Genomic DNA, 21,922 nt, shown 5'->3' with positions numbered 1-21,922 from the left:
CTTTTAGAAAGGCTGTCTCGATTTAAAAAAGGACGGGCGGGGACAAACTCAACAGATGCACACATTTTATTTTTTGCCTTCTGTCTTTTCTATCGGGAATGGGGCACAATACTTCAAGGTGGAACAACAACCTTGAGACCTGAGGGTAAAGGTCACACACTATGAGTGGGCCAGGAAGCCGGAAGGAGCTGGGCACCTGATGACTTCCTCAGTCAGCTGCTCTACCTCTCCACTTCTTGTTACTTGAGCCAAATAAACCCTACTTGCTTAAGTCACTCTCTTTGGATTTCTGATAAACACAGCTAAACACAATCCCAGCTGAAACCTGCAGTCCAGAAAATGCTAATGTTCACAATCTGGCCCTAAAATCTGCTGTCCTGAGGACATTTTCACTTCCAAGAAAATTTGTCACTATTGGCCTAAAGCAAATAGTTATTTTGGCTCATGCAATGGGAATAAGCATTAATTATTTGGCCTTGGCTTTTTATGATCCAGTATATATAATAGTCATTTTAAAAAGATATATACTATATATCTATACGTCTACATAACTGTATAGATACAAATATATATTTCCAAGAGGGCAGGGGCTTTATCTGTCTCATTCATCATTTTATTTCCAGGCCCTAACAAAGGCCAAATCTCCTTTTCCTTAAGGCTGACTTCTCTTTCCAGTGATATTAACAACATAATTTGCTACCATTCAGAGGCAGCAACATGGAAAACATCCTAGGCTAAGTTACAGCTGACCTAGAGCTAATCCTGGCTCTACCAAACAAATAGTTCTGGGACATTGAAACATTTCTTCAAATAAAAACTTGTGCAGAAATTCAATGTACTAAGCTGGTAAGATTAAAGAGAGAAAACCCACAGCCCCTTCTACTGGGTCATAGGATAATAAGAAATCCCCAAGAAATTTAATAGTGTTAAAGACAAATTTAAAGTAAACCTCTCACTCAGTTATATAGATTTGAAGGAATGTTGTCATGTTCATGTATAAAAAATGTGACTTGGTATAGGGTCAGAAATCAGTACACATAAGGGCTTTGGAAATAACCTATATTTGGGGACTACACAACCAAGTGTTTTAGCACATGGGCTTTGGATGACCTAGGACCAGTTAACTATTCCATTAATGGGTTTCATAATCCCAAAAAAGCACAATCCTGAATGTCATAATACCAAGTGTGGAAATCCCAAAAAGATCAAAATCCCCAAAATATAATTCTGGAAAAAATTATTTAAAAGACATTTCTTCACATTTATAAAAGGAGATTTATTTTAGAAGCATATAAAAACATGACGGAGCATTTCACAGGCCACTTTACATAATAAAATAGGCAATAGTAACATTTGTATTTTTACAAGCATAAGCATACAGGTATACTAACAACAGTCATATGGGTATAATGTTATAAGTGGATGAACCATATTCATAAAGAAATAAGTCAAAATTCAAAATGTATAAATGCATAATACTATGGATGGTAATTTTGTGCAACCAGCTTTATAACTGTAGTCATCTGAAACACCATGACGATAACCTAAGTCTTTTGATAAGACTGATCCAAAACTTCAGTGAGTCACTATGGCATATGCAATTGCACAAAGAGCTGAGATCTTGAGAAATTTTATCTTTCACAAATGCAGTTGTACAAAAAAGGACATCTCTTCATTTATTGGGGAAGTTTCAACATTTTTACGTAAACAGTGCTTACACACAAAGTCAATGTTGTAATAATGCACTTTTGTGGAGTCAAATTGACAAAATATGCATAAGACAAATTAGAACTTTCTGAAAGTCTTTATACAGTTTATACTCCAGTATTGCAAATGATGTGAAGATGAAATACATAGTATAGCAAATTGTGAAAAGTAATAATAACAATGCTGACAATTTAAGATAGTGGGAAAAGAACTAGAAAAAATACAACATTCAAAAAAGTATATTACAGGGCTACATTATGGGCAATTACATGGAGGTAGTCCATTAGAGCTGGCCAACTTTCACAGTCATATTTTGAAGTCTTGCATGGCAATGAATTGCTACTGCTTTTTTTCTTTTAAGATATGGCTCTCATCAGAGAATATGTTCACATTTCATTCATTTTCCACATAGCACTGCTCTTTTTGAAATTCTTCTATGATTCAACACACATGAGCATTCCCTATTAAATATTTCCATCTTTGCATAATTTTTCTATGCTGTTTTGGGCACACAGAAATTCATTCCACATGCACTCATATGCAGAAGCAATACTGATAATCAAATAGTCACACTATTGTGTGTCTTCTTATCTTACTGTGTGCATAATTATATTTGAACCAGTTGGTAACTTTGCTGACTTCTTCAGGCAAATATGGCTTTAATTTATTAAAATTTCCTAAAATGTCATTAGCTGGGAGGAATGCCACTGCAAACAAATGAAATATTTTTAAACCATATGGGGTGGCCAATTCACTTGTCGAATTTTTCACCATATGCATTGGGCTGAATGACAAAATCAAATTTTATTGATGACATCTTGAGATTCACTTTTAGAAGCCTTGATGGGACTTAATTCCAAATCTGTCATGGTTTGGGGATTTGACTAAAATCCATTTTCTTCTGCAAAGTCCACCAAATCTTCAAATAAATGTTTATAAAATGCTTCACTTTTTCCAGTCATTAATATATAAAGAAGGAGGTAAGTTCAAGAATGTTTGGATCCAACTGGGGCATGATGGCATACAGTTGATAAGAAAGATGGGGACGATTTTGAAAGTGTCATTCCTCAGCCAAAGTGAAGCATGCACTAGTTTGTCTATGTTAGATTTAGTGGCAAATATAGGAAGTCTATCTTCTTTGACAGTCAGATCCCTAACTAAGAATATTTCATCACTCGATGAGTTTCAGAACACTGGAGGAACCTCTATATCAGCAAGCATCTTTGGTTCAGAATGTTGCTCAGCTTGTGGAATTCTTTTTATTCTCTGATGAAGAGTGTTTTTTGAAGGCAAGCATGGCACTATGTGTGAAGGGGCAGAAGTCATACATGATTGAATCATTTGACAGGAGACATTTGTTGTATGTTTCACCTGTGTTTTTACTTCTATGATTTTCGAAACACTCAAAACATTGAGGATAGATCTCTCTCACGTTGTGCACTCAGACTCACACACTAATCACCTCTGGAAACACCCTCACAGATACACTGCCTCACCAGGTTCTAGGTATCCCTTAATCCAGTGAAGGGATTTTAAACTTTAGGAATTTCAATGTTTGAGATTATGTCTTTTGGGATTATGATTGGTACCATTCATGAACTAATTTCCCTATCTATGAAATTAGAATAATTCTGTTAGACAATATGAAAATGTACAATGTGAATCTCTAAGGGAGAGACATCATATGCAAGGTTTTCTAAGTGTATTTGATCATAGAATTCTTTTGTGGTGGCCTATCCTCCTGACTCCTATTCCAGGACTCATACCTTGGAAAACTCTCTAACACAGTCACTTTTGCATCTTTATAGTTATAAAAACTTAATTTTTTCTACATTCAAGTAGAATTTTCATAAAGGGTATATAAAGGCGTCAGTCTTGGAAGAAGGCTTCTAATATCTTCTTTCATGAATCCCTCTACCCACTCCTAACTACCACCAATTGGCTTGAAGCATGAAAAGTGCATCTGCTTCTTAGATGAGACTTTCACCAAATTCTAACCATGGCAGGTGCTTAAAATCCTATCAAACTTCTCACAGGGAAAAAAATAAAAGATCAGAAGTGAGGATTCTAGTTCTGGTTCCTGGCTCCTCCAGCTCATTCTTTTAATGCCCTGGTGTTTCCTTTTCCATTTTCTGATCAGGGGTCATCCTTTTCTCCCCATCATTCCAAACACCCAGAGAGGTCAGCTAGAAGACAGACTGAACAACCACGAGCGTACCATAGCTTTCCTTCTTGAACAAGCCTTCCGCATCAAGGAGGACATCTCTGCTTGCCTGCAGGGGACCCACGGCTTTCGAAAAGAGGAATCGCTCGCCAGGAAGTTACTGGAAAGCCACATCCAGACCATCACCAGCATCGTCAAAAAACTCAGCCAAAACATTGAGGTGGTTCTCTTTTTTGTTTTATTTTGTTTTTGTTTTGTATTTTGGCAGCATTGCTGATAAAGATTACCAACCATCAGTGTGATTTTTCAAGTGCAGAAATATATCACTATTGCTTAAGTTTAGATGATTACATTTTAGTGGTCTAAGAGGGAAACAGTTCAATTTTTCAGCTGTTCATTGATGCCAAAAAGTAGAAGGAACTTCTATTCAAAAAATATTTACTGTATATTTATTTTGTGACCACAAAGACATTATGTCAGACATTATGCTAAGATGCTTATGTTAGCCTAAGTCTCCAAGATTCTATTAATGCAATAATTTCAAATAGAGGTTTTCATAATGCACCTCAGTAATGCTCCATTGCATAGCCATCGCAATCTGATGCCAGCAATTTCTCTGGCCCCATCTTCTACCCTTCTTTCCTTCACTCTGGCCACATTGGCCTCCCAGCTGTTCCTAGGACATTCCAAACACATTCTGGCCTTGGAGTCTTTGCACTCATAATTCACTCTGGCTGGATCATCTTCCCCTAGATATTCCTATGCAACGTTCTTCATTCCTTCAGGTCTCTGTTCAAATATAGCCTCATAACAGAGGATTTGCATGACCTTTTATAAAATAGCACCTCTACCCACATGGTTTCAATCTCCCTTAAAGCCTACTTTATTTTTTGTCACATAGCACTCATTGCAAACTACCATGGTCTATATTTGATTCCTGTTTGTTTTCTCTTTCTAAGATATAATCTCTATAAAGGCAAAGAGTTTGTTTTTTTCATGCTAAATCCCATATCCCGTACCAGACAACAGTGGTGTTGTAGTCAGCACTCTAAATATTCCTTAAATTGATGAGTGAATAAATAAATTAATTTTAAGGCATTAGAGTAAAAATAGAGTTTCTCATCAAAAAAAAAAGAAAATTCTTTGTCTAAATCAAGAGAAACATGCTTGTATAAGAGGTATTTGAGAGTTGTTAGGGTGTGAACGTACGTGATGAATCTGGGTTAACAATTTTCATGCAAGGGCTGCAGATAGTGTACTTTAGGAAACTGGCCCAAAACTTGTGGCATTATCATAAGAATTGACAACAATGCCCTCTCACGATACTTGTCCTTTTCTACTATCAGAGAGAATACTGGATTTTATTAAAATTATAGGATGGAACCAGCAATTACTTCTTTATGAATTTGTACTTAAGGGCAAGGATATCGATCAATTTATTTTCTATCTGCAGGGTTTAGCAGACCCCGTAATATATCTGAGGCAGTGTGAAAAGTTAAAACTCTCAGTGAACTTTTAAAAGGCACTTTATTGGTATTTAGAACGTTTTGAATTGACCTCAATGCCTCAAAGGTCAGTGCCACTCTCAAAGTGATTAAAGGTATTTCCATGCATAATGAAGTATCACGAAAGTGACAAGAGGCAAGCAGCCCTTTGAAATGACTAGAAAATCAAGTAAGTATAGCATAGTGCTAAAATAAGATTCCAATTCAGGAGTCAAAACTTCCTGGTAATTGAAAAAGCCAACAACATTCTTAGAAACATGGAACTGTTTCTAAGAATATTCTTTATTTTGATCTGGATTGTTATATGGTTGATTATATTACATTGAGTCAAGATCCGCCCAGATGTACACTTTGACTTGTGCGTTCAGTACATATTAATTATACCCCAGTAAAATACTATTAGCAATAAGGAGAAAGTCTTTCTTTCAAATCTCTAGAAATCTTGTGAACAGTTTATTTTCCTATAATAATTTACTATCTTAGATTAGCTCTCTGAAAAAAGACAAATCCAAAACATTTTCCAAAAGACAAAGACAAAAACCTCAAAATACCTACAATCCTGTTACGAGTTTGGCATATATAGGAAAATGAAAAGGACTGGATTGAGTTTGTGGAAAATTGAACTAGAAAATATTTTAAAGGCTGTAGATAACATAGTTAAAACATTATGAAGAAGAAACTATTCGGCTACCTTTAGTAAATAACTATAAGCACTTTATAGAGAAATGGATGCTATTCAAGTATTTTAAAAGAACCTAACCTCATTAACCAGGTCAGCCCATCTGCAAGTTGGCTAACAAGATCAATTCAAGTGTGAGCTAAAGCTTGACACAGGTCCTTAAATGAAATGAAAAAAAAAAAAAAAATTTTAATCTACCACAATTACATCAAAGTGCTTGTTTCTTTTTAAAAATCAAATGATTCCTTTTTTTAAGAGGCAGTTGATTACAAGTTTTAGAATTAATTTATTTTTAACTCAAAGAAAATTTTATATATAGCATTGTTTTACTGTGGGTTTTCCCCTCAACTTACAAAAGCAATACTTGTTCATCATAATTATTTTGAAAGTTTAGGAAAAAAAATGTTTAAACTTGGGGAAAAAATATCTCACAATTCTACCACCAAATGGTGATCTCTGCAAATACCCAGATGAATCTCCCTCTAGTCCTTCCAAGTATTCCATTTAGGAGGCTGAGACTATGTTTGTAAGCTCAATTTTTATTCTAACATTCATCCTAAACTCTATCATGTCTCATTAAAATCTCTTTGCATGGTGCATACACCATGATTTGCTTAATTATTATCCTAATGTCAAAATATCACTTTGGGGGGCTGAGGCAGTAGGACCAATTGAGCCCAGGAGTTTGCGAACAGCCTGGGTAACATAGTGACACCCTGTCTCTACAAGAAAAAATAAATAATTAGCTGGGTAGGGTAGTGCACACCTAGAGACACAGCTCCTTGGGAGGCTGAGGTGGGAGGATTACCTGAGCCCAAGAGGTGAAGGCTGCAGTGAGCCATGATCATGCCACTGCACTCCAGCCTGGGCAACAGAGACCCTGTCTCAGAATAAAAATAATTTAAGAAAGAAATATCTTTGTGCATAAATATGTCTCTGCATTTGGATTATTTCCATGGTATCTATTCTTAGAAGTGGAATTACTAAGGTATGAATACTGTGAAAGCTCTTGATACATGTTGCCAAATTGTTTTCCAGAAAGTTTATACTAATTTACACTTCCATTAGCATTATTTGAGTGTTTTTTTCCACTTTACCTATGCCAGAATTGAAATTTATCACTTTAATTTTTGCTAACTTCATAGAACAGAAATAAGATTTTTTTTCTTAGTGAAAGTGTTGAATCCACTTTTTTAAAGAGACTATTTAAAGTAACAATTTTGGCTGAGTGCCTGTGGCTCACAACTGTGATCCCAGTGGTTTGGGGGGCTGACTTGGGAGGATTGCTTGAAGCCAAGAGTTTGAGACAGTGAGACTCTGTCTCTACAACAACAACAACAACAACAAAATTAATAATAAAGTGACAGCTTCATTTCTTCTGCTAACGATTTATGTCTTTTGTTAATTTATCTTTTGGGTTTTAGTACTTTTAAATTTTTGTTGATTTGACGAGCTCTTTTATTTTACATATTAGAAATAATAACTGGTAATATGGTAGTAAGTGTTTAACAATCAGCAATCAGTTCTTTTCTAAGGGAAAAGAGAGCCTGGTTTGTAGTTATTTGCCTATTTCTGTGGTGTAAATACTCCTATGATTTCAAACAACCAGCAAGATGACACTGTACACAAAGATGGGAAGAGATGTATACAATCCACTTTCACATACAGCTCCAGGCTGCTTGCAGTACATCACTGAAACCCTTGGCAACAGTATATGTTACAAATGTTTTTTCAGTTTGCTTTTTCTATCTTAATTGTATTTACAATGTCTTTACAAGTTTTACACAAAGGTAAATATTCAAATATTTTGCTTTGTAATTTCTCTCATTATTGTAGTCCTCCCACCTTCATCTGTGGTTTCACTTTCTATGATTTCAAGAGTTTCCAGAAATATTAAATGGAAGATCCCAGAACCAAGTAATTCATAAGTTTTCAATCGTGCGCTATTCTGAGTAGCGGGATGAAATCTTGCACATCCTGTTTCATGCCACCCACGGTGTGAATCATCCCTTTGTCCAGCACATTCACACTGTCAATACTCTCTGCCCATTAGTCACTCAGTAGCCTGTTGGTTACCAGATCAACTGTTCAGATGAGGTATCACAGTGCTCATGTTCAGGTAACCCTTATTTTACTTAATAATGCCCCAAAGCACAAAAGTAGTGATGCTGGCAATTCCACTATGGCAAGGAGAAGCCGTAAAGAGCTTTCTTTAGGGAAAAGGTTGAAGTTCTCGACTTAATAAGGAAAAAAAAAAATTGTATGCTGAGTTTGCTAAAATCTATAGTAAGAACAAATCTTCTATCCATGAAATTGTGACAGAGGAAAAATAAATTCATGCTAGTTTTGCTGTTGCACTTCAAGCTACAAGAGTTACAGCCACAGTGTGTATGATATTATAGTACGTTGTTATAGTCATTCTATTTTTAGATATTGTTAATCTCTTACTGATAAATAACTTTACCATAGGTATGTATGTATAGGGAGAAACAATATATATAGGGTTCAGTACTGTATGAGGTTTTGGGCATCCACTGGAGGTCTTAGAACGTATCCCCCTTAGATAAGAGGGGACTACTGTACTTCTAAGACTAGAAAGTTCCTCATTCAAAGATGAAATAATCTCTTCTATTATCAGTGAATTTTATGGTTTAATTTTAAAAATATTTTAGATCTTTTTTTTCTGAAATCTATAATGATATATGACATGAGGTAAGGATCTAAATTAATTATTTTCTGAGTAATTAGAGACCCCAACCCACTTATGAAATTACTCCCCCATTGATTTGTGAGTTGCGTATAGAGTATATTCCTTTCCTACACTTACCAAGGTTTTCATGACATTACAGGTAGCTATATACCTTTACTACACTGATTTACTTATCCTTATTTTAGAAAATATTTTAGCATATAGTAGAGTAAGTTTCCTTTCATCACTATCTTTCCCAAAACAGAAAACAAATACCTGCATACATGCAAAAAGACAAAACCAAACTCTAGTTAGTGTTTTTGACACTTTTACATCTTCAATTAAGGCTTCATTTGCCCTTGAGTTGTCTCAATCCCAGTTAAAAAATGAGCAAGAGTCTGTCTGTGATCTTTGAAATTCCTATAATTTATTTGCTATAAAAATTCTTCCTTTCCTAGTAAAATTCATAATCATAGTTTAAACATAATTTAGGACTTTGTCAAATATAATACTTAAACTGGAATGTCTCCCCAAGTAACAGATTTGTGTTTTTCAAAGGCCTACACAGAACTCTCACTTTTTTTCTTAGTAAATACCAATTTCTTATATGTCTTCACTTTACATTGGAATTTATTTGAATGTCAAGTATAATACAATTTTTTTCTTTGGACAAGCAGAATTTTTTTATTTTTTAAATCAATACTTATAAATGGGTACAAAAAGTTAAAAACCATGGTTCTTGGGACCACTAGCCCGGTGGTACAAGAAAGTCAGTTCTATTTCCAGAACACCAAAACACAATAAAGACGTGACTAACAATGCTCATGGACAAAATCTGGACACAAGTGAGCCAGAAATCTCTCATATTCTCTAAGAAATCTAGATAAACTCTCTTTCATTGTATATGAAACAGGTTGATTCAGATTTGCTTGCCCTGTGTTAACTTCATTGTGGTTCTGGCTCAATCCATAAAAATCTTGCCTGACGCCATATTGAAAAAAATCCTTCTCCAGACTTATGGCACCAATTGTGAAGTACGTTTTTGTGAAAAGCTTTTATGTCAATGATGGCCAATGGCAGCCCGTGACCATATCAACACAATATATGTTGTTTGGTCCACATATGGTTTATAAAAGATCTTGAATAATATGCCAATATTGTTAATTTGAGCAATTTCATATAAAATCTGGATTTCTAGCTTTCTTTAAAACACTATTGAGACATCTTTCCCACCTGGCAATAATCAGCTGGAATCAAACCACTGCTGCTTCCCTCAGATAAATTAGCAGAGATCACTTCTTTCTGAGATAGGACTCTCACTCATTCACACCATCAGCCTAACTACAAAATGCATTCATTTAGGTAACCCCTGCTTTAAATGATGTTTCCTTATCATGTGTGATGGGAAATTAATGGGAAATTTGACTCAAAATTACAGATTTTAGAAGACCAAATAAGAGCTCGAGATCAGGCGGCCACAGGAACTAACTTTGCAGTACAGGAGATAAACATCAAACACCTACAAGGAGTTGGAGATCTTCGAGGAAGAGTAGCCAGGTGAGAAGAAGCCTATTGACTAATGTTTAACAGTCAATTCTTGGCCAGTGAATTCTCATTCCCAAACAAGCTCCATGCTGTGGAAAAGAGATATTGTCTACACATTAAGCTAAACTAATGAGATGGCAGTTGAGAAAGTGTACCATAGAACTTTGAACACCTCATGCTACCTATGAGATTCAAAGTTTCTGTAAAGACCCCTCACACAGTTTGATTCCAATAGAAGTGACCAGAGTTCTGTCTTTATAGCCTTAACTGTCCAAGTGCCGACATCCATACATAGACACACCTTCATGACCATGTACGAAATTCCCATATGTGTCAAATGCTAATGAGAAGAACATTTAAAATATACAAGAATTGTAATAGTCTAACGGGATTTGCTGCCAAATGGATAAAGTTTTGAATAACATCTTTTGTACAAGATTTCTAAATCAAAAGAATTGATGGTATGCAGTTCAGCAGATATGTGTAGGTATTGAGAACAGCAGGACCACTCTGGCGGACACATCAAAGGTGACTTGTGAATGGCTGACTGTGGACATCTTTCCATCTCTACATCTTCTGCCAGTACCTCATTCCTCTCTCCTGTAACACTCCCGTCTCCATCTGGTTAATCCTCTCAGAATTAGATAATTACTACCTAAGACAAAGCTCTCCTAGGGTATTTACCCATTTAATTCAACAAAAATGTATTAAGCACTCATCATATGCCAGGCCGGGTAATGTTAGAATTCAGCAACATGGTCTCCTTTCTATAGCTGTTTACAGTCTACCAGGGAAAACAAGCTGTATCAATAACCAATGAAGTGAATGCCGTACTAAAAGTCTGGGATGCTATGGAAATGTCCAAATCAGACCCACACAGAAGAGAGGCTTCCCAGGGGAGGTGACACTTGAGCTGAGTTTTGAAGGATTTATAACAGTTAACTAAACAAGGAAAAGTGAGAAAGACAATTTACCTGGAAGAATAATATGTGCAAAAGAACTGAGGGAAGGATCACTGTGACATGTTCATGGGCATACCTGGGAGAATGGCATTTTGGTTATGGTATTTTGGAGTAGGCATTTTGAGAAAGTTGGGACAGGAAGGCAGAGAAGCAGTCCAGACCTGGAAGATGAGGGGTCTTGTAGGCTAAGGTAAAGAGTTCGAACTTTATGTAGAAGGTTATAAATAACCATGGGGGGATTTTAAGTAAGGGGGTGGCATATCATATTTTGTGACATTCTAATTGTAGTGAATTGGTAGAATACAAAAGAGGGTGTGGAGATCAGAGGAAGGCTATTGTACCAATCCAGGTGAGAAGTGGCAGGGCCTAAACCAAGGCAGTAGCCATGACAGCCCAGAGCAGGGGACAGACCACACAGATATTAGAGAAATAGAATCTACAGGATTAGTGCATGAATAAACATGGAGGATGAATTAGGCAAGGGGAGGTCAAGGATAATGACCAAAGTTTTTGGGCTTGGAGACTGGTTGAATACTCATGTTATTTCACAGAGAAGAAAATATGAAACAAGGAGCAATTATAACAAGGAAGTAGAAAGAGAAACAGGGAATAATAAAGTGTTTGGCTTCCACCATGTTGTGTATGAGACGCCATTAGCATATTAACTGGAATGGGCATGGAGCTCAAAAGGGAGGAAGGGAGGAGGTGTCAGGGATGCCCAAGTTTCTGGTTGGCGCACAGCATAAACGACTTAGTGGCTTTGGGAAAGACTTTGTAGTTCTGGAGTGCAGCTTCATTTCAGTTAAAAATAAAAGATGCTGTCTTGGAAATAATACATATGGTTGAAAAACTCTCATCCAAGAAAAAGATAACTCTCAGCCAGTCCAGAGAATAAACAGGTGAATTTATATTGTATATAATATATAAATAAATAATATATAGCAATATTTATTTCATTAATATTTGATCAATACCAAAGAAGTTTTATAATATTTGGATAAGTTATGAAACAAGATAACAAAACAAATATCAGCAAACCCACAACGCTGTTTAGATGTGCCAAGATTTTGCAAAGAAGATAAAACCAAACATGGTTTCTTTGTTTGTTTCTTTTTTGAGACAGAGTCTCACTCTGTCACCCAGGCTGGAGTGCAGTGGTGCGATCTTGGCTCACTGCAACCTCTGCCTCCCAGGTTCAAACAATTATCATGCCTCAGCCTCCTGAGTGCCTGGGATTACAGGTGCACGCCACCATGACTGGCTAATTTCCAACATGTTTTAAATGAAATATAATTTGGTTCAATTTGGTGGTATGCTGATGACACTCCTACCAACTATTTCTTTCTGCAAACCACTTACAAACTAATTATTTTATTTTTGTAAACCCTGTTTTATTTACAAGACAAAATAGCAAGTAGATCTGAAAGAAACTGAGATCAATGAAATTACATCAAGATACGCAATTCTTTTTCCTCTGCTTGCTTTTTGCTTACCTTCCCCTTCAATCATAAGCAGTGATTTTAGGACAAGGTCTTATTTTTCCTTGAAATATCTCCCTTTTATGGAAAATTTCTGAAATCTATTTGGCAATCTGAGACAGAATTTGGCTAAGGGCCATGAGACTTAAATTCACCCTCCCTTTTCTGTGCCTTTGCCAGGCAAATGACTAATGGACAAGCTAAGGCAGATTGATTACTGTCTTTCCACATAGAGGGATCTCTATTCCAATGAGCACTTTGGCATAAGTAAAATTAAGTTGATTGTTTTAACATAATTGCTAGCAAACATTTTACTGCTTCATAAATCAGTCTCAATATTTAATAACTACAATGAGATTTGAATTTTACACCTTATTTCCCACGGCAATACACTGCAGTTTAAAAGTAAGTCCTCCCAATGAGATGAGGTTCCCAAAGTTGCCAGCCTGCTTTTGACACCCTGTCCTTTATTTAATAGACTAGAGGCTTGGATGGGTCATCAGAGAGAGAGGTCATGTCCCCATAGAGATTCAGGTGAAGTGCAAAAAAGGAAAAGGCGAGCATGGGAAGGGCACCTCTAGGGATGGATATGACTTACAATCCGTAGCCGTAGTCAGAGGCCAACTCTCTAGCCCCATTTCGCTCTTTAGGACTCCAGAACAAACCTGCATGTGGGTAAAAAAAAAAAAAAAAAAAAAAGATAAATTTTGTTGATTTGTGATTAAAAGCAAAATCATGTTCTTTAAAGAAACATAATAATGTGGATATTATGACAGGCCTGGTCACAGAGGGCAGAATAAAAACCTTTTATTCCATTCCTCTTACTTGAGACAACTCAGTGCCAGTGAAAAATAAAAGAGAGAAAACAAAAAACTCCATCTTTAATATAATATGGAAGTTGCTGTAACTACTAACCACAAACAGAGCACCCTTACCAAATATTGTGACATTTGGACTGATACAGTCCTTCTCAGATGTAAACATACTGATTTCCCACTAATCAACAGTCATAATTTTGAGAGACATTGGCAAAATGGAATCAAGCAGCATTACTTAGAGGCTCGGGTGAGTCATTGGAGAAAGACAACATGTCCCCTTAGAGATTCAGGTCAGCAACACCGAACAGCCGGGAGGTATAGCCAAAGATGCAACCATGTTCTTTATCATTTCTATCATCTAGGACCTCCTTCCTTGCCCACCTATACCTGAGAGAAACTGGCTGAAGTGCAACAGGCTGAGGAAGGAGAGAGATTTGACACTGCAAGCCTGAATAGAGGATATGATCAGTGCCACCAAACACACTCACTGATCCTCTGCAGTTAGCAGAAACATTCAAAGACATAATAGTTATTGTTAGAATGCAGTCATGCGTATGAATCACTTCCGCTATCATCCCCAGATAGACAGAAGACAGATAGATAGATGATAGACAGACGGATAATAGATACATAAAACATAAGCAAAAGACTAGTGAATACACTTCATGAAGGAACTACCCAGAAAAGTATAGGAAGAGTTTAAGCCAAAAGTTCTCCCTGTTTCAAAGAAATTAAGAACAAAAGACAAAGAATTAAAAAAAAAAAAAAAAAAAGGATTACTTATGAACAGTCACATGCAATTTGGCCCTTCCAAAAGCCCCACTGAATCTACAGTAAAAAGATTTTCTCTTTAAAATATAAACCCATAAGGACCGGGGATATCAGCATAGAAGTCTTGGAACCTAGAAAGCAGATGGAAACACGAAAACTGCCTTAGCAGAATGAAGGCCAATTTTCAAGTTGTAGGATAAGCTGAGAACAACCTAACTTTATGCAACAGAATTCTCAAAAGGCTTCAGGCCCTTGCCACTAGGGAGAGGAACTGAGAGAGGCAGTGAGAGGAAGGGTCAGAAACCACTGTAGTTTATTATTAGCTTATTAGTTATTATTAACTTTCAAATTACAGGCATCTTTTACTTTGATAAAATAAATAATAATTTTAAAAGTAAGGTATAAAAACGTTTCCCTCCAAAAGAGACTATCAGATAACAAAAGGAGATAGATAAACTGGAATTGCTCAGGGATAGATGTAAGAAAAAGTCAAGATATTATGAAGATTAATCTACTTTAGAAACTCCTAAAATAGAACAAATGCAACCAAAAATAATGAGTTATAAAAAGTAAAAACATGAGTAAACCACACCAAATGAAAAGAGATAGTTACTTTTCAATATAAAAATGATTGTAGAAAAATTGTCATATGGCAGGCAAGGAAAACTCATCCAACATAGAACTACTAGAAGGCCCTAAAGAAGAAACAGAACAAATTCTTCAAATAAAAATCATGCATATAAGAGAAGAAAGCGTTCTTGAAATACAGAATTGAATCTATAGATTAAAAGGAAAAACTGTGACCACAGAAAAAATATGATATAAGAACAATGAAACCAAGATATCCTGGTTGAAGTTGCTGAACAATAAGGATAAAGACTGCAAAGAGCATCCAGGAAGACAAAACAAGTCTCATGAAAAAGGAAAGAAATGTCATCACCTCAGACTTCTCCACCTCAACCAAAGCTAGAAAAGAATGGATTGATGTTTATCATGTTCTGAAAGAATGAAAAAAAATGTTATCTCAAGTAAGTTACCTTTCAATCACAAGAGAAGTCAGGCATTCTCAAGCACTCAAGAACTTGACAATTCTAGTATTCTTGAGCCCTGCTTTTAAAATCTGGATGGCAAAATCTGGCCAACCATGGAATAAATCAAAATAAGGATCTTAGAAAAGAAATCATGGTTTGAAAGGATTATCAACGAACATCTAATCTACATATAAAGTGAACATTAAATAACCATAGACATTCTAGTGACAGAACACAGTGCAAATGTCATAAAATTTAACATTTTAAAATTAGCAAATTATTTTTTTAAATGTTGAAGGCACAAGTATATAAACTTATTTATTTTCTCATTTTTTTGGCATATGGTCAACAGATAATATCTAAAGTTGGTATTGAGATGGTAGCTGTGACAAGTATAACAATTCCAATCTATGATAGCTTTTTATAGCTTCCTTTTTTTAGAAAAGAAATCTCTCTCGTAGTGAAGAAATACCTATCTGAAACTCAACAATTTCTTCTTTCTCACTACATTTACCCTTTCTTAGGTTAAAGTAAAATTAAAGGTAATATTTTAAAGTTGATGCATATAATATAATATAATCCCAGTATTCTAAATTATGTTTCTTTCTTCCTATCTATATATATATAAGTACACATATATTTTAAGTATATATGTATAATGATGAACAGAATGATAATCAATATTAATAATGTTACTTTTTAAAAGGGATTTGGAAAGATCTTGACTTTCCTCTTTGTTCTTTTAGGCATGATATGAAATTTTTTGTAATGGTCATGTACTATTTTAACAGAAACAATAAAATCATTCTAAAGGAGGAGGAGGCAGAGGAATATAGAGTGCCTCCTCCTATAGAGTGCCTCCTCCTTCTTTAGAATGATTTTATTGTTTCTGTTAAAATAGTACATGACCATTACAAAAAATTTCATATCATGCCTAAAAGAACAAAGAGGAAAGTCAAGATCTTTCCAAATCCCTTTTAAAAAGTAACATTATTAATATTGATTATCATTCTGTTCATCATATATGTGTACTTATATATATAGATATATAATATATATATCACTTAGCATAATAATATGAAATTGTATTTCCTAATTAATATTATTTGATGACAGTCAAAACAGTTATTTTATAAAAGTGACAAATATCAAAATAATCCTTGATAACTCAGCTATACAAAAGATAAAGTCCTTCAGTGCTCTTCAACCTATCCTTCATGCATATGTGAAAGTATACAGAAACTGACCATTAATACACTGTGCAACCTGCTCTCCCCCAAGAGAGTCACGGGTAATGGTTGTGGGGGTGTGGTTCTGTGTGTTATCTTTCCTAACATACTGGGAAGATAATCTTCAGCTCACGTCACTAGCTCCTTCTCACCAGAATTCCTTCCCTAAATTATCACATGCAACTTTATGGACCAAAGCTTCATTCATATGTTAGTGTGAATTGGTTTTGTCCTAATATGACAATGCCTGACTGAGACCCTTCAAGGAACAGGAGTTTTGTTTGAGGCTAAAAGGGTGAGAAATTGGAGAAGATGGATTGGAAGATTTTGATTTGCTGGGACACCTTTTCTTGTCAACGGAGAATTGATAGTCTGGGGGCCAAGAAAAGAGGATAAAGAGAGGAAAGTGGATTCAGAACATGGTATATAAGAGGAACAAATTTTAATTTTGCCTAACCATAGGCAGCAGCCTGTATTTCCAAAACATCAAAATTTGCTATAACTCCTATGGCTAAGTTAATATCAAGCTGAAAATGTAAAAATTCTCTCAGTTTACCACAATATCCCCATCTAAACTATTTCAAGTTGGTGCTCTGGTTTGAGCCAATGCATTCAACCTGGTTTCTCTCTCATCAGAAAGAGAAGGGAAACATGAAGAAAGAGATTCCTGAATACACTCCTGTATCTACCAACTCATTCTTCAAATGACTTCAGAACTTTGGCCATCAAATGAATATGCAGGTGTCTACTATAGTGTTAAAAATGTTATAAAGGTATTGATCTCACACCAATTTCCATCTTGCCAATAGATGCGATTCAAGCATTGTGAAGCTTTCTGGAGACATTCACTTATTCAGGCAAGAGTACCGGCAAATTGAGAAAGCCATTCAAGAATTCGTGCCCGCCCTGGAAACTCTTTCCAAGAACTTGGACATGAAGGTAACTGAAAATAGATGGGACTCATATTATGTGTTACTGCCAGAAGTAAGATCATTATAGCTTATCAAAATGCCCAATCAGATGGTAATTTTTTAAGAGAACTCTTTTCTTCCAGAGGGTGTAATTCTGACAGCTCACTCATATACGCCGTGGAAACAGTCAATTCAATCAACAAATGTTTAATGAACGTCTGCTGTGTTCCAACACAGCCATCTACTCTAAGCATACACTGCTTGAGTCCACCATTGCTGTTATTTTTTTACTCTCTGGAAGTAGTAAAATTATTTTTACTCAAAGACTATGGAACCAAGGAATATAAACAAAAGAACTTCCCATGGAAGCTATTATTATTAAAAGTCCAACATAAATGTGAATTGTTCATGTTACATCCCACTTAAAGCCCTGCAGTGGGTTGTATCTCTTACAAAATAACATGTAAGTCCTTTGGTTGGTCTGGATTTTAAGGGCCATCTGTGCTTCTTGACTCACCTTTTATGCCCAGTGATACTGAGCCCCCTGTAGATAGGTCCCCACGCACACCAAGATATTACACATCTTCCCCTAGTTTGTGCTCTTTTCTGCCTAGAGTGTCTGTCTCTTTTTCACCTTCCCAGTCAGTGGTTTCGCTAAAGTGGAGCCCAATGCAAAGTTTTCTGTGCTCTGCTTTGTCACATATCTTATGCAAAACAAGCACTTCTCTTCTCCTCTGAAGTCGTTTGGGCAGAACAAAGTAGACATCCTCTGGAAATTGGGAATATGAACGTTTGGCGTTTGATTATTCTTTGGTAGGCACCAGTTAGTCCAGAGCGGGTGTTACTGAGCACATAGTTTACTCCAGTCCCATCTGGCTCGCCTTATCTACCTCCTACTCACCCATCTTATTAGGCCCAATAATTTTTAAACTCTCTATGTTTTTCAAGGTACTCAATCATATCAATAACATGGCAATTTTATCTCTGGTTTTCTGATTTAAGACTTCATTGCTTTTCTTAAAGTCTTGAGCAGAACTTCCGGAATACTGTTAAATAAAAGTGGTCATAGAAGGCAACTTATCTGGTTCCTGATTATCCTGGAAATGTCTTTGCTGTTTGCTGCTGGCTATTGGTTAGAAATATTTTTTAATCATGTTAAGGAAGTATCCAGTGATTCCTACTTAGTTTTTATCAGGATGGAATATCTACTTTAATCAAAGGCCTTTTAGATATCAACAAATATCTAGAACCACCATATTGGTTGTTTTTGGGTTTGGGGATTTGTGTGTTGTTTGTTGACTTCTTTGGCCTTCTAATGTGTTAATACATTTCCCAATACTGAAACATTCTTGCATTTCTATAATGAAAGCTATACAGTTGTTGTATAATAATTCAATATTTAATTTGGCATCAGGATTCAAAAGTGACATTGGACTATAATTCCTCTGTTTAGTATATTTTTAAAGATACTGCATACACATATTTTTAAAGATAATGCATACACATAGCTCAAAAACAAAACTACGTAAGAAAATATAGCCAGAGAATTTTCATTCCCACCCCTTAACCATTCATCACATTTTTTTCATGATCCTCACAGGTAAGTATTTTTATTAGTCAATTGTGGATGCATTCAGTATGCCCTTATGCAGATATGAGCAAATGCAAATACATATTTTTATTCCCCCTTTATTGCACAAAAAAATAGTGTATATATATAGTATATATAAATAGTATATATAGAGAGAGAGCTATGCCTTTAAAAAAAAAAAAACTAAACAAATATATCCTGAAGATCTTTCCACACTGATACACAGAGACCTTCCTTATCCTTTTTTACAACTGCATACCCTTCCTTTGTATGTAATAGTTCAGTTAACTGCTCTTGCATAGATGGACATTTGGGTTCTTTTAAATATTTTGCTCTTTCAAACAATGCTGCAATGAATAACCTTGCACATATGTCATTTTGTATGCGTATAGATATATCTGTAGAATAAATATCCAGAAGTGGGATTTCTGGATCAAAATAAAATAGAATAAATAAAAGCAGAGAGAATTCAGCAGAGAGAGTACATGTGTGTTGTTTTGAAAGATCTTGCCAAATTGCTTTCTATATGGCTTTCACCTCATTGCACACCCACCAACAATATGTAAAACGTCCTGTGTCTCCATTGCCTCACCAATGCAGTGTTGTTCAACTGCTGAATTTTGCCATTCTTATAGGAAAAAGGCAGTATCTTTTTGTTTTAATTAGCCTTTTTTTATTATGGATGAAGTTGAGCGTCTTTTCACACATTTAAGGGGCATTTGTATTTCTTTTTTGGTGAACTATCTGTTTATGTCTTTTGCCTACTTCTCTATTGGGCTATTTTTCCTCTCTATCTCTGGGAGCTCTTTATATGGTAAGGAGAGGAGCTGTTTTCTCTATGACACAAATTGCAAATGCATTTCCCCAGTTTGTCATAGGTCTTTGATTTCTGACATGCACAAATAGTTCTCTAGTTGTAGTTGAATTTATCAGTTCTTTTGTGGCTGCTGGAATTTCAAGTCAGTTAGAAAGTGCTTCCCTACACAAAGTCTTGAAAGAATTCCTCATGTCTCTTCAGGCACTTTCATGGCTTTGTTGTTTACACTTAAATCCTTGTCCATTTGTAGCTTTCCTAATATGTGTCTTAACTACTGTTCCATTTGTAGCTTTCCTAATATGTGTCTTAACTACTGTTTTAATTATTGAATCTTTATAGTATTTTTATAACTGGTATGGCTAGTTCCTTCCATTACTTTCTTTTTTCAGTTTCCTGGTATAATTAGTTGTTTTTGCTTATAATTTTAAAATCAGCCTGTCTCATTTCAATAAATAAATCAAAAAGTCTATTTTAATCTTTATTAAAATCACGTTAAATTTGTAAATAAATTTTAGAATTGACGTAGTCATAATGTTGAGTGTTCTATCCAAGAATGTAGTGTGCTTCCCATTTGTCTGAGTTTGCTTTTAAGTTCTTGAGGAGTATTTTCAAATTTTTCTCATGTAGATTTGGCATAATTTCTTATTAAATGTATTTTGAGATTTTGAAATCTTTTTCTTTTTAGTTTATTGTAACAGGGGCTTCGATATGCCTTCTAATTCATTGTTAGTTGTATATTATGAAGACAATATTAATTTCATATTCCACAGTGTATTCTCTTCTTGATTATAGTAAGTTTTTAGTTTCCCTTCCTCCCCAGGAACACAGTCATATGCTCTGTAAATGGTAATAGTTTTAGCTCATGTTTTTTCATTTTCATATACAAAATTTCTCTCTTTTCTAATTGCTTTGACTAATAACCCCAAACAATGTTAGACAGTATGTGGGAATAGTGGACATCCTGGTCTTCTTCCTAACTCTAACTGTCCTGTGTTTCCCTTATGATGGGGAAAGTAAGTTTCTCCATTAAGCATGTTTGGTAGCCAACTATTCCTATATTACTGAATTTTTTAGAAATCAAAAATGATTATTGAATTTTATCAAATACCTTTTCAGCATTTATGAAATGATGTGTTCTCTCATGTTATACTAGTGTAATTATTTCCTATTATTAAACCATCCTTTCATTTTCTAAAATAAATTACACTCATTATGATGTATTTTGTTGTGCTGCAGGATAATGTTTGCAGACATTTTACTTAAGAATTTTGCATTAGTGCTTTTAAGTGAGATTAACCTATTTTCTGTGCCATCGTTTTCAGATTTTGGAATCACCATTGAACTGACTTCATAAAAGTAATTTGAAAGTTTTCTTATTTTTCTATGTTCTGAAACAGTTTAGAGAGTATTATAAGTATTCTTTAAGGATTTGGTAGCTTTGCTTCTGACATATTATCTGAGCCTGATGATTTGATGGGGAAGAAAGCCCTTTGATAGTTTTCATTTTTTATATTTTATTTATTTTTTTTAGACAAGGTCTCTTTCTGTTGATTAGTCTGCTTAAACTTTGTATCTCTTCAGAGGTTAGCTTTTATAAATTACTTTTTCTTAGAAAAAAATATGTATTTCCTTCAGATTTTGAATTTGCATAAAGTTATGCAAAATGCTTTTAGGGTGGTTTTAATTCTCTCTGCTTTTATTTATTCTATTTTATTATTTTGTATATTTGTGCTTTTCTTTTTTTTTTTTCCCTTGATTAGGTTAGGTGTGCCTTAACAATTGTTTTACAATTAACAAATCCTTTTATCTAATTTTTATTTTCTGCTTCTATTGTCTTTTCCAACTCTCCAATTTCACATTTTATCTTTTTTACTTGCCTGCAGGGTATTTTGTTGTTCATTTTGCAACTTTTTTAAACCACATGTATTTGTATTCTTTTTTGCTGACATAAGCATTTACGGCTGTGAATTTTTCCTGAGCATTCATTCTTTTTCCTTATATCCCCCAGAGTTTAACATGCAGTAT

At 35.1% G+C, this 21,922-nt stretch overlaps 1 protein-coding gene across 1 annotated transcript in view; it reads left to right on the top strand.

Annotated features, from left to right (window-relative positions):
* FAM81B (family with sequence similarity 81 member B) overlaps positions 1 to 21,922 on the top strand; it is a 57,855-nt gene that overhangs the window by 18,488 nt on the left and 17,445 nt on the right. The window contains 3 exon segments of the mRNA XM_032155911.2: positions 3,848 to 4,091; positions 10,183 to 10,301; positions 17,388 to 17,517. Of these exon segments, the coding sequence (XP_032011802.1) occupies positions 3,848 to 4,091; positions 10,183 to 10,301; positions 17,388 to 17,517 (493 nt within the window).

The sequence above is a fragment of the Hylobates moloch genome, unplaced genomic scaffold, assembly GCF_009828535.3.
Source record: "Hylobates moloch isolate HMO894 unplaced genomic scaffold, HMol_V3 SCAFFOLD_6, whole genome shotgun sequence".
Lineage (NCBI taxonomy): Eukaryota > Metazoa > Chordata > Mammalia > Primates > Hylobatidae > Hylobates > Hylobates moloch.
Note: the sequence above shows the minus strand (reverse complement) of the source record. Positions and strands in the feature narration are given on the sequence as shown.